Source organism: Piliocolobus tephrosceles, chromosome 11 (genome assembly GCF_002776525.5).
Source record: "Piliocolobus tephrosceles isolate RC106 chromosome 11, ASM277652v3, whole genome shotgun sequence".
Lineage (NCBI taxonomy): Eukaryota > Metazoa > Chordata > Mammalia > Primates > Cercopithecidae > Piliocolobus > Piliocolobus tephrosceles.
Window position 1 is genome coordinate 64,691,331 of NC_045444.1, and position 14,044 is coordinate 64,705,374.

The 14,044-nt window shown below is 35.0% G+C and overlaps 1 protein-coding gene across 1 annotated transcript in view; it reads right to left on the reverse strand.

The window, feature by feature from the left end:
• Window positions 1-14,044, reverse strand: part of TTN (titin) — a 272,956-nt gene that overhangs the window by 144,564 nt on the left and 114,348 nt on the right. Inside the window, exons 119-143 of the mRNA XM_026454265.1 lie at window positions 13,651-13,734; window positions 11,444-11,527; window positions 11,145-11,225; window positions 10,923-11,003; window positions 10,686-10,769; window positions 10,319-10,420; window positions 9,757-9,870; window positions 7,517-7,597; window positions 7,252-7,329; window positions 6,905-6,988; window positions 6,664-6,747; window positions 6,335-6,418; window positions 5,981-6,064; window positions 5,142-5,219; window positions 4,632-4,835; window positions 3,604-3,681; window positions 3,319-3,393; window positions 3,023-3,115; window positions 2,199-2,276; window positions 1,842-2,003; window positions 1,547-1,630; window positions 1,287-1,364; window positions 696-779; window positions 361-444; window positions 72-155 (exon numbers count right to left, since the gene is read on the reverse strand). Coding sequence (XP_026310050.1) covers window positions 72-155; window positions 361-444; window positions 696-779; window positions 1,287-1,364; window positions 1,547-1,630; window positions 1,842-2,003; window positions 2,199-2,276; window positions 3,023-3,115; window positions 3,319-3,393; window positions 3,604-3,681; window positions 4,632-4,835; window positions 5,142-5,219; window positions 5,981-6,064; window positions 6,335-6,418; window positions 6,664-6,747; window positions 6,905-6,988; window positions 7,252-7,329; window positions 7,517-7,597; window positions 9,757-9,870; window positions 10,319-10,420; window positions 10,686-10,769; window positions 10,923-11,003; window positions 11,145-11,225; window positions 11,444-11,527; window positions 13,651-13,734 — 2,307 coding nt within the window. The remainder of the gene's footprint in view (window positions 1-71; window positions 156-360; window positions 445-695; window positions 780-1,286; window positions 1,365-1,546; window positions 1,631-1,841; window positions 2,004-2,198; window positions 2,277-3,022; window positions 3,116-3,318; window positions 3,394-3,603; window positions 3,682-4,631; window positions 4,836-5,141; window positions 5,220-5,980; window positions 6,065-6,334; window positions 6,419-6,663; window positions 6,748-6,904; window positions 6,989-7,251; window positions 7,330-7,516; window positions 7,598-9,756; window positions 9,871-10,318; window positions 10,421-10,685; window positions 10,770-10,922; window positions 11,004-11,144; window positions 11,226-11,443; window positions 11,528-13,650; window positions 13,735-14,044) is intronic.

The window sequence follows — 14,044 nt, forward strand, 5'->3', positions numbered from 1 at the left end:
TATAATTAGTAAGGCTGTATAACACCAGTTAGTTTTCTCTTTTACTGTGGCTCTGTTACAGATTAATGTACCTTTGGGTGGTGGTGCTTCCACTTTTTTCGGAACAGGTGTTGGTTTCTTTTCTTCTGGGATGAGCTTCTTGGGCACCTCTGGCACTTTAAAGATATTATTTGTATTTAGGAATATGTTCTCTTACAATGTCTTAGAGCAATAGATATGAAAAAGAATTGCAAAATACCTGACATATTTCTAACAAGATAGACACTTTAAAAATGTACAATGTAACGGGGAAATTTGTATATGAGTATACATAGATGTGAGTTTTTTCCCCCAAGTATTTTAAATGATGAAATGATGTACCTTTTGCAGGTGGAGCCTCCACTTTCTTAGGAACAGGAACTGGCACCTTCTTCTCAGGCACAGGTTTCTTGGGTACCTCTGGCACTTTAAAGAAATGATTTAGAGAAATACTTCATACAACATAAAAATATTGATTCCAAGCATAGTTTCAAAAGATTAAGGTAAGGTAATAAAAGTATGACAAAGATATTCCAAGAGGCATTTTCTTTTTAAAGCAAAATATTTAATTTTCTCTAAAGAGTTGCATCCCAAAGAGTTCAGAGTTAAACCAATTAATTTTTTACTCATATGCAAATGTAAAATAAAAAAAATTGCAACATTACAAGTTCATGTACCTTTGGCAGGTGGAGCTTCCACCTTTTTAGGAGCTGGTACTGGTACTTTCTCCTCTGGTACAGGTTTCTTGGGCACTTCAGGAACTTCAAAGATATCAGATAGAGTTAGTGTCACATTTTTCATCCATAGCTAAGATTTTACGGCTGGCAATGTAAGGCCTTAATTGAAGCAGCATAGATATTCTATCAATTTCACTTTAAGATGGAAAATTCTAATAGCCACAAAACAAAGACCAGAAAATACACAAAAATTAAAATAAAAAACACTGAAAAAAAGTGGACTGGTGATAAAGACAAGACACAATGCCTGGTAAATGATGGTTTTGTCCATTTTGATATGCAAAAAGAATGTATTTTACTTGAAGAACTTTCCACTAAAGAGGAGGAGCCAACCATTGAGCATAAGGACAATATGATGGTAAAATTGAGAGATGAATACCAGGTAAACTGCTCCTGTGGCCAGTTGAGAGGTTCTTGTCATGGCATTAGTGTTGTTAATATTGTCATGGGGAAAGATCTGCTATGGCTCACCAAGTTATGCTACACGCGTGAATTATCATGCTATTCCATTGATGGATGATAAGGATGTACCTTTTGCTGGCGGAGCCTTCTCCTTTTTAGGAACAAGTACAGGAAGTTTCTCCTCTGGCTTCTTAGGAACCTCAGGCACTTTAAAGATATTGTTTATTGTTAAGTTCTAACTACTAGTAACAACACATCCATATAAAGTACAGCTAATGTTTTTTAACAACAGATAGTGACACACACACAAGGTTTTGAACTCAGAAGAAAGTTAACTATTTCTAGGTAGATGAAGTCTCTTAGATACCCGTCAATGAATGGTGGTGTACCTTTTGCTGGTGGAGCTTCCTTCTTTTTGGGAACAGGAACAGGTTTCTTCTCTTCTGGAACAGGTTTCTTGGGTAACTCAGGCACTTTAAAGATATTATTAAGAATATTGGAAATTTTGCAAGAAAGAAATAAAATGTGAAAAGCACCTGTAGAAACCATATGTCAGCATCTAAAAATATCTGGTTTAAAGTAAGCAATCATCAGTGCTGCTAATAACCCCCAGAATCTGACCAAATCAGACCCCCAAACTCCAAAGATGCTGTTGCATATCCCTTTGCAGGAGGCATCATCTACCTTTGACTGGTATCACTGGCACCACTTCTTCCTCAGTCACGAACTCCTCTTCTTCATGAATGTACTCTTCTTCTTCTTCTACAAAATATTCTTCTACATGGGTTACTACTTCCTCTTCAAAGGCAACTTCTTCTGGTTCAAGTTCTTTAGGCATTTCTGGCACTTTAAAGATATTATCTTTAAGTTGGACCTTTGCCAATGACTCAGCAAAATTAAGACACCTTAGAAACATAGGCCCATTTATAACAGAAGAAAGGACAAGATTTACTTTTCCCACAAAAGTTTTCACACACAGAACTGAAGAGTAATTCAACAGCAAAAGACGAACAACACATTAAAATGAGTGCCATTAGGTACCTCTAACAGGTGGTGCTACTTCTTTTCTAGGGACAGGTACTTTTTCTTCTGCGACAACCCTCTTGGGCTTCATGGGCACTTGAAATATTAAGTATAAGGAAATTTTATTGTTGGAAAAAGGTCACCCAGCCAATACTTGCTTTGCTGTACTTTAAGCAGATAGAATAATGTATCTCCCTCTAATGAGATAGATATGCGATTGTTCATCTTTAAGAAACTATATACTCTCCGTGGAAAGGATTCTGAGCTTCATAGAAATACAGATACACAGAAGTACCCAACTAAACATAAAATAGCAGAGCCCAAATGTGAAATCAGGTTTAGTGTTCAAATATCTCTGCTTGAAAGAAATATCCTTTCCTGAAAAGTGAAATTTACTTCTCAATTAGTATACTTCACACTTAGTATGAATCAGGGGGAAAATGACTGGAAACTGGTTAGGTTTAAAAAAATCTTCAAAATGAATTTAGAATGAATAAACAGTTACCAAAGTTTGGTAATATCATGGTATCATTACATTGTTTAGGTAAATCAGGAATATGCCAAATGGTCACTGATTCTAAACCCAAACATTCTATTTTATATGTATTGTAGCCACGTGGCAGGACACAGCCATTGTCTAACAGGCTATGGATGTATTTTGAAATAATTTTTCTTTTTAAAGGTATTATCTTCTTATCCTGTATTTACAGATTTTTACATTCAACATTCTGCAGACAACTAATTTAAAAGACATGAAACAACAAAACAAAATGAATCATAGTCACATTAATTTCAAAAGAGGCATCAGAAAAGATCACAATTGAGGAAGGAAATCATTATACCTTTAGCAGCGGGTTCAGTCACCTGCTCTTTTTCACGTTTGGTAATTGAAATACGTATTTTTTCCTCAACAACTTTCTTTGGTTCTTCAGGCACTTTAAAGATATTAATTATTAAAGAGCATTAAAACCAATTCCTTGAATACTATGTAATAAATACACATAAAACACCAAATATAAGAATCAGGACAAGAACATCCTACTCAGCAAAAACACAGAACATCAGATGTGCTAGAAAGACATGATTTTAGAACATACATAACAAAGTTGTTTTTGGTGATTATTACTCAGTAATGTACCTTTGGGTGGTGGAGGTTTGAGTTTCTTAGGAATGGGCACTGGTACTTTTTCTTCAGGGACAGCTTTCTTCGGCACTTTAAAATATCAATATTAAGAGATTTTAAAACTTGAAACAGATTTCTCAAGGCTATTAAGAACAAAAAGTTAAGACAGACAAATACAACATAATATTCCCAAACACACAGATAATTTGTACACTGCCACTTTTACATATATTTTTATAGTAGGACAGACATGGAGGGAACAAAGATCTCTTACAGGTAATAATGTTTTTTTCACTCTACCTTTAGCTGGTGGGGCCTTTGGTTTTGTGGGAACTGGTTCTTCTGGGACAGGCTTTACAGGGATAGGCTTCTCTGGTTCTTTAAAAGTACATATAAGGTATTTCATGTTAGACTTTAGAACATAAGTTTAAACATTTCTTAAAAGGAACTAAATAATTGAAATATCTTTTGTCTACAGTATAGCCATAGCTTATTGAGGTAGGCAAGAATCAGAGGTCCAAGCAGAACAAGCTCATATTGCCCTTTCCTTCTTGCTATTTTCTTTAATTAGGTAATTCTTACATGTTAAAATTCTCATTTCACTTCAGGTAGATAAATTCCTGGCCAAAATTCCCCTATAATATGGGTTCCTTAAAGCTATCCATAAGACTATGTAGAATGTTCTCAAAGTTGGGCTATGAAACATCAGAGACTGAGTAAGTGAAATAATATTGATTCATTTCAAAATTCCAATAGAAATTTATTCTTTGAGTGAAATAAACTCGTTGAAGCCCAAAATATATGCCTACAAATTTGACCTTCATTAGGTAAAACACAACAGCTTGTGTTAGCTTACATGTCTGTCTTTACTTTTGAAGTAGTCATTGTCAAGTGTTGATAATGGGAACCCTGTGGGTAAATATATTTTCTCAATAGCCTATCATACTCCACAATAGCAAGCTTTAGAATAAAGGATGTTCAGAAATTTTTAACCATGTCCTAGAACGATCATGGGCACTTGAAGATAAACTTGTAACCTTTTTGAAAAAGAAACTTAGTGACATTTGCTATTCTGCATATGAACCAAAATGAGGGGGGTAATAGATTATTCCCAGAACAAAAGTCTAACAATAACCTTAAGATTTATAGAGTTTTTTTTTTTCTAGAAGTTATCAAAGAAGAAAATTCCACATTTGCCAAATGAAACAAAGTTCTTTCCAAATTTCTTTGGGCATCCAAATTTTTATCTTGTTCTGATTTATCTTGTTTTGTCTTGTTCGAGTGTGCACATATTTAGTGTGGTTTTGAGTTTGCAGTTTTGCTCATACCTGTGATGTATTCTTCATGCTCTTCATATCGTTCATACTCCTGTTCCTCATATTCTTCATATTGGTCATATTCTTCTGTTGGTTCATACTCCTCAAATTCTTTATAATCATATTCTTCATATTCCTCATATTCTTCTTCTCGTTGTACTGAAACAGCTTCTTCTCGGGTATAAGACCTTTCTTTCTCTTCCATTATAATTACTTCTGAAACAATATTAACAACAGGCAGCACTTTACTTTAAAGCACTTTCAGGGATGACTGATAGTCACAATGTGCTTTAATTTTATTCTTTTGTGTTTGTTTCATGCACTGATTATGGGAGACTCTGACTGTTTTTTTTGGCCAGTCAAGGTATCATAGAGTATATTTAGTAATTGTGATTTCAAATGTTGTATATCCTGCCCTTAGTCAACAATAAGCTAATAAAGCAAAGGAGTCAGATTGGGAACGAGAAGGCAAAGAGCCAGATAGTTTCATGCTTCACATTACTTAATCAAAGTTCAATATACCTTTGGTGGGTTGAGGTTCTCTTTTTGGAGCTTCAACTGATACTTCTTCTTTAACCACTCTTTTTCTGAATTCAGTCACTTTAAAAGAGTAATTATTAAAAGTGAATTGCAAGATTCTGAAAATGTGTGTGTGAAGAGAAATTTTGTTCAAACAATCCGAGGACAAAGACAACCATAACAGTGCCTGATTAAACTTTCATTTAAAAGGCAAGAAAATCAATAGACTTGGAAATAAACTTGCTCTAATATACATATGAATACCTTTTTTTTTTCAAAAAAAGGCTACTTAGTATGTCAAAGACATTGAATAATTTTAGCAAAATCAAGTATTATTTATAAAAGTTTAAAAAGACAACTAGACAGCGTAAATAATGACTATTAAACTAAGTAGAAGCAATAGACAGAAACCTGTGTTACACAAATAGTTTCTTCACCTTAATTCTAAGACATTTTCCTTAGTTCTGGTGGTACAATGTAGAAAATTCAGAATTGAAAAAAATTAAAAATTTCATCAGAGATTGCTACATAAAACAAGCATCTAGGCAGATGAGTTTCGTATATGGACAAAGACATTAGAAGACAAATACAGATGAAGGAAAATTATTCATATACGTTTAGAAGAAGCCTCGGTTTTTTTGAAGTAAAAAGTACTTTCTGTTATCAAAAATTTTAGTTTTGAAGTGATATGCATTAACAAACTTATATTGCTTACTTTATAATATGTCTTTCCCCCCCCCCCCCCCCCCCCCCGAATGACACCTATTCCACTAGATTAGTTTTAGTGCCTGGATGCTTATTTTGAATTTTTTTTTTTTTTTTTTTTTAAAGAGTCAGTATACCTTTAGCTGGTGGTTCCTCCTCTCTTTTAGGTTTGAGTTTCGGAACTTTTTCTTCTGGGACAGCTCTCTTCGGTTCCTCCGGCACTTTAAAGAGAGATTTCACTTTAAAGTATTGTTTCCCTCTTTCAAACCACAAAAAGGTAGCCATATAGTAGTAGCCCAAACAAAAAACTTGACATTTTCATTATTTCAAACATAAAACAACAACTGTAACAACAACAACAACAACAACAACAACAACAACAACAACAACAGCAACAACAACAACAACAAAAACTAGCACCCATAACCAGTGTATTTGGTAAAGAGAGTAGGGCAAGTACAGTGTTGTGCATAACGGAAGGGCGGATGTGCCTCTTGCTCTTGGAGGCGCCTCTTTTTTAGTTACAGCAACAAGAACTTTTTCTTTCTGGGTAATTTGCATGTACCTCTCAGTCACTTAAAAGATAATTTTAGGAATAGGGAGTTATATTAAAGTGGACGTAAAAAATATACTAGCCAGAAAGTACTGTGATTTTAGAATAGAGGAATTTACAAGGCACACACAAATAAACATCACAGGTAATACTCCACCCAAAGACACCACTGTCACCCACCAACATATAAACGGTTTGACCCGAAGGACAGCAGCAGAGAGAAAGAAAGACAAGTTCCTAGTATTTCTGCTGGGGAGGTTTGTTTACCTTTGGCTGGAAGAGGTTCTTCCATCTTAATGACTTTTGGAGGAACCTTTTTTTCTGGAACTGGTTTCTTTGGCTCTTCCGGCACTTAAAAGATACCAGGCAATACCGTCAAACATACGATATGGAAAACACTAAACATAGGCACACTTATTTTCTTGTTAATGTTTAAAAAATCTGAAGAATGTATCAATTTAAGATTAAAAAAAGACAGTCTCGAAGAATAAAATAAAATCCAATGTACCTTTAGGTGGGGGCACCTTTTCCTTTTTAGGAACTGGAGCAGGAACTTTCTTTTCTGGCACAATTTTCTTAGGTGCTTCAGGAACTTTAGAAAGATTAGATTTAAGAATATGAGTTTGCCTTACATATGAAGTGATATAGTTTTGGGGCTTAGAATTCACTTTTTGAAAAGATTGCACGTATGTACAAACATTAATGACTATACTCAGTAAATACGTTCATACATGTGTGCTGACAAAACGTAGACAGTTATGCAAATTGTTATGCATAAGACAGTTATGCAAATATGAAGGTATTATTATATACATTAAAATAAATAGTGTTGCATTTCTTCGAAAGAAATCATACCTTTAGCTGGTGGAGGCTCCTCTATTTTAGCAGGAATTTTTGGTTTCAGTACAATTTTCTTCTCCTGCCTCTCTGTCACTTGAAAAGATTATAAAATATACTTGTAGAAATGTCCAGATTTCTTTTCGATAAAAGTGTACGGGATCTTTTCATTAGACATGATATTTATCAATATATGCAATATGGATGACAAATTAGCTAAAAGAAAACATAAAGAAGGAGACAAGCTAACATAGGGATAAAACTAATTAAAGAGTCAGTATACCTTCAGCTGGCTCCGCTTCCACTCTCTTAGAAATAATGTGCAGCTTTTCTTCCACAACATATTCCTCAGGCTCTTCCATCACTTTAAAGACAGCAATTTTAAAGAAGATAAATTACAGTGTTTTTCATGTTTAATTTTAGCTTTAACTTATCACTTCAAAGAGTAATTAAAATAGCAAAAGTTTAACCCTTGCCAAATCCCTGCGTGTTCCTATTTCAAATGCTCAAAGAGCATTTTAATCAAAGCACATGTGTTAATGAAGAGTATGGGAAATGGGAACTATGTTTCATTAACTTAATTTTCACATGTGTCATACAGATAATAATGCTTATATCCACAGCAAGAACAGGACAAGCACAAGACAAAAAGCGATTATAATAGCCGAGTTAACAAGAACACAAGAATTTGAAGATGAGTTTCACAAATAACAGAGCACTCTAGATTTGAAGGCCACAGGGCAGAAATATATACTTGAGGATTTAAGTGAATTGCAAGATAATATTTCATGTTGTTTTCCCCGCCAGTTTTGTGGGGCAGGTATGGTAGAAGAGGTGGGAGGCTTCACGTGATTTTTGAACCTAAGTGTATACAGTTTTAATTTTTTTTTCTTTTTTAAGACAGGGTCTTGCTTTGTTGCCCAGGCTGAAGTGCAGTGGTGTAATCACAGCTTACTGTAACCTCAAACTCCTGGACTCAAATGATCGTCCTGCCTCAGCCTCCTGAGTAGCTGGGATTACAGGCTCATGCCACTGTGCCTAGCTGTTTTTTAAAATTTTTGTAGAATGGGGTCTTGCTGTGTTGCGCAGGCTGGTCTTGAACTCCTATGCTCAAGCAATCCTCCCTCCTCGGTCTCCCAAAGCACCAGGATTATAGGCATGAGGCACCATGCCTGGTCAAAGTTAAATAAAGAATAGAAGTGTCTGGTTAAAAACATATCTGCTCCTTACACTGAAAGTAAACCTAACAAGCCACCCATCTTTGGGGCTTAATGAGAACCTAAAAATAATCAGTGTTTCTCCTTTTAACTAGAGCCTGGAGTACTAAAGGAAGTTTATAATGTCAAAAGTTGAAATCAGACTATGTTTGGTTTTACAAACACTTTTAGAAAAGATGGAGTCGTCTTCAAATCTACCAGCTTCCTGACTTCTGTCCACCATCATGGCCCCTTCCAGGAAGCACAACAGAACTAATGGATTTCCTCCTGGGAGTCATGTCCCATCTTGGCCTATTCCAAGGCATTCCATTAAGACTACGCACCATCTTTTATTAGACAGATAAAAACAGATACTTAGGGCATCTAAATGTACTTCAATTCTACTCATCTCACTGGGAAGAGAGTTTGGTTAAGGAGCTTATTAATTTCTCTTTAAAAGCAGACCTTAGGAACTTTCTTAGGAAAGTTCTTTTGTCCATATGCTTTAGCCAGAATGCTGGATTTTAGCTGGAAACTCGCCTTAATTCATTGAAAAGATATCCCAATGGAATAGTTTGTTGGTTCTGTCCTTAAGAAACTATAGATAATTAGCATTATAGGTATGAAAAGGTCTGAGTAACAAGTCAGTCTGATCACATATATAACACAATTGTTTTCTCCATATGTAAAATACAGGAAAGCCTTATGTGTTCAGTGCTTTAGACTCACAAATATGGCATTGACTCCTGGAATGTAGTGAAGTAATATATTTTCTTGTTCATTTTAAAACTGTGAGTCAAGACATTAGAGTGACTTCTGCAATTGACTTAATGGATTATAGCTTGTATTTTTTAAATGACTAAAATAAAAAAAATTAAAGTTTTCTGGTTTGCACATGTGTGTAGGATTATAATATAAAATATCTTTTTGTCTGTGGATTGTGGTACAACCAATGTTTGAGAAACACCAATTAGGCATGAGACTACTAAGGTAAAGCTTATGCCAGAACCCCATGCTGAAGCCAAATCCTGTTTAATGAAAGGATATATGTATATGGAGATACCTGCCCTGATTAATTATATATAAATATGAAGCCTCTTTTATTCTATACAGGCAAGTAAGAAGGGATGCACAAGAAATACACTGGATTTCTTGAATCTAGTATAATCCTCCTGAATCTTGTGTTTTGATCAAAATATTCATTTAATGAGACTGGTAGATGTTCACTGAATTTGTGTCACTTTTTGTGCCCCTTTTCATTGGTCTGTAAACAGTTTGTGAAAGAAAACACCTCATCAAAACCCCAGATCATCTCTGCCTTGTTTACCTTCATATTCTGTAACCTCCGCTTCTTCCTCCTCCTCTCTTTCTTCTTCTCTATAAACTGAAATGGACACACCTTCCTCCTCTTCTGAATAACTCCATTCCTCCTCTGCAGATACTTTAAAAGATAAGGTTTCATTTAAATTCAGCCTGCTGAGATACAAATGTATATACAGCCATGTGGTCACTACAGATGGATAACTGTTCCTCTATTTGCTTAGGACATAGCTTCATGGTTCTTCCTCACCATAAGAAGGAGGAAGCTAATTTAAGATGAGGGCAAGTATGGCCCAAGACTGAGAATGATACTCGAGTTATGTCCAAGTGTGGCCACTTTCAAAATTACAACATTTTCGGGACTCAGCCACTTCCTTCGAATGATTCAAGACCAACATAGACACAGAAGACTCAGTCCCAGAAGGCTACAAAAGGTAGACACATTCTAATACTAACATAAGGAGAAACAACTGATGAGGACACGTTCTAAGGTAAGCAATCACATGTGGAAGAAGAAGAGACTTTGAGGAAACACAAACTCATTTATCCCCTGACTTCCAATTATATACCTTCGTGCCGCGTGACTTCCACTCTTTGAGGAACTGCGAAGGCTAGTTTTTCTTCAGCAACAAATCTTTTTTCTTCTACAACAGTTTTCTTAGAGACTTCAGCTTTAAGGAAGCATTGAAATTGAAGTTTAAAATCAAGAATTTTAACAATTCTCACTTTCTAGAATTTGGGGAAGAGTTGCATGTACACCACTTTGACTAGCAAAATGGGAAAACAAGTTACATATCACAAGGACATAAACAAAAAAGTTTCACTGCAAGTAAGACAACAGATCAGTACAAGCACAGACCAGATGGAAAAAGCAAGAATTTAACACACTCGAAGATTTTTTTTTTTTTTTGGTCAGAGGATTGAGGCAAATCCTACCTCGGCGAGGAGGAGCTTTCTTAGCGACAGGAACTGGCACTGCAACTTTCTCCTCTGGGACAGGCTTCTTAGGCAGAGCTGGCACTTTAGAGGCATTAAGCACTTTTAGAAATTTAATGTGCTCTCAGTGAAGCCCAGTGCAAAACAAAGAAATACACCCACAAAGCACTCATATCACAAAACTAACAAACTCACTGGAACATAAAGACAGTTCTTGGGAAGATGGAGAAACAATACCTTTTGGTGGTGGAACTTCTTCCTCTTTCCGAGGAACAGGTTTTCTTTCTTCAGGAACTTTCTTCTTTGGTATTTCTGGCACTTAAAGGATAGTATTGAATTTTAAAATTTGTCAAAAAGTCCAAATAAATGAGCAACATAGAAGTGGCAATTAAAGAAGACATGCAATTAAAGAAGCTTGAAGGAAAGACGAGGTTATTTCATGGAGATGGAATTAAGTACCTGCTGGTGGTGGAGATTCCTCTCTTTGAGTTACAATGGTTATTTTTTCTTCTGTCACAACTCTCTTCTGTACTTCAGGAACTTGAAAAGACATTTTTAGAATTGACTTTGTATTTTCTGAAGTAGCTATGCACAGCTACTTTTTTAAGAAAGCAGACGGGGGACAGACACTTTTGTTCAATTCTCACCACAAAACATCCATTTAGAATTAAAGTAACTCAATGAACAGATAATTAAACACAAAATATTTTGCATCAAAGACAAAAGATAGGGCTTCTTTACTTTGAAAGCCACTGTACCTTTAGCTGGGGGAGCTTCCTTTTTCTTTGCAACAGGAACAGGAATCTTTTCTTCAGGGACAGGTTTCTTTGGCACCTCTGGGACTTAAAGTTTTTGAAACACAATGTTGGTTCAGACATATATCACTTTTATGAAAGAACATGGGCACATGCACAAATCTTTACATAGTACATTAATGTTGTTATAGATTATTTATGCATCAGCAAAATTATCCAGAAAATTAAGCTAACTATAATATTCCAAGGATCATAATGTGACAAATATCACAAATAATATTTTAGAGACATTTAGGCAAAAATGAGTTACATAATAGAAAGTTGTGCACAGAATTCATCCTTTATATATTGACATAACTTTGCTAAAAACGAATTAGTGAATACACAATCAAGAATGTGGATATAGTATATAGAAAACCTCTTTGTGCTCTGTATTGAGAAATGGAGTAAATAATAACAATGGCTTTAGTTTGTGTAAGACTATTTTAGACTAAGACTAAGAAGTCTTAGAGTCTTAGAATAGTTGAATATATATATAACTTACTTCTCTTCCCCACATTTCTCCTCTCATTTTTGGTGGGTGTGCCTGTAGTGAATTCAAAACTCAGGAAACACTTACTCTAGAGTAGGCCTCTCCATCTGATACCCATGAGCTTTACAAGCTCTTTACAGAGCTTTGTGTGCAGAATTCTGTGGGTATGTGTATTTGTGCTTTTTTTCTAAGGGGCTCTAGAGTTTTCAGCAGGGTTTTCAACCTAAAAAATGCTTACAGTGTATTTGATTTATCTATTCTAAGAATGGATAATGTTGACTTTTTAATTGGAAGATGAATTTTAACAACATGCATTATTGGCAATAATTTTTCTCATTTTAAATACAATATTGGTAGCTTTTGTGAATCCCTGCACCTCTGCACGTGCATTTGTAATATTTTGGTGTAATTATATAGCTGTTCGTTTATATATATATATATATGTTATGCTATATATACATGCAGTATTTATATATATACATGCTATTATACTATGTGTATTTGTTTTTATGAGTAAATGAGAGATGCTTCTGTGTCTCCTTTAAAAGACATTTATGACTTTGCTGAAAACGAATTAGTGATTACACAAACAGTCAAGAATGTTCAGATAGTATATAGAAAAGCTTCTTTATGCTTTGTATTGGGAAATATAGTACATAATAACAATAGGTTTAATTTATCTAAGACGATCTGTCTCACATAGCTTTAGTATTAGTATTGGTTTTACTAATATGATCTTTGTATTTAATGGTTAGATAATCAAAAGAATTTTGAAAGAGCCAAGAGTTTGAGAGAGAGAGAAGCATATTTGATTCAGGAAGAAAATAGAAACATTGCAAAGTCAGGCCAAGGGAACACTATTCAAAATGTACTGTTTTAGTTCGGTCTGGTTTCTCCTAAATTGGATGTTGTTGAATTGTTGCTGAGTCTTTCTATAGCTGAACAGATGTGTGCAATTGTAGTTTCAGTGCTTCAATAAGATAGTGCCTTTTATCACCAAAAAATCCCAAACGAACCAAAGCAAGGGGTTTGTGATATACCACAGCAGTACATTTTCATTCAAACATACCTCTATGGAAGGTACTTTGACTAGCTGATGAGATAACTGAAACATTTACGGCAAATACTGAAGCTCAGTTAAGGGCTCAAGAAAATGGTGAAAGTAAACTTCAAAAAATCTATATGTTCCCCACTATTGAAGACTCACCACTATTGACTTTTAAGAAGTGTGGTACTATGTACGTCTTTATGTAATTAACAACTAGTTCTGCCAGACACTCTACAGTTATCATTGCCTGCACCTCTTCATAACGCATGAAACTGCTTTTATTAAGAAAAAGTTGCATTTATGAAGGATGGAAGTTTTTTCCTAGAAATATGTAGAAAACAAATTTCACAAACATTTCCTGTTTCTCTGAGAGGGAAGATATTAAAAATGTAAGATAGCAGTTTGACATAGTTACTTCCTTTAACAACACTTTTTGGTGATGTCTTAGGAATATTCAGTATAATAAATAAAGTATGTCAAGAGCATGGCACGGAAGTGGACAAACACTAAAAACAGAAGGAGAATGTAAAAGAGACAAAGACAAAGGCAGCATAGTACATATGAAGATCGCAGAAAGCAAATGGCTGGCACTTGGAGCAAAGAGTCTCCCCATCATGGGCTCTGGTATACCTTTCGGGGGAGCAGCAGGTTCCTTCTTAGGCACAGGAACTGGCTTTTTCTCCTCTGGCACGGGTTTCTTGGGAACCTCAGGAACTTTAAAGATACAATTGTTGAAATAATGTGAAATATTCTAGTCTCCTTCTGGGACATTTAAGATTACATTAAAGCATAAATCTTCACTGAGTGTGAGAATTAGGAAGTAATTTAAATATGCCTGTTTGTGATAGAAATGAATGCTAAATACCTCAACACCATATAGACATTACATACATTACACAAGCAGACAAAGACCCAGTTAGCATGATCTGGAGTCTAGAAATGTTACCAATACTTGTATAACACATTACCACAAATAAATGAAATCAATATACATGGAATTAAATATATTATAGATGGTTTACAG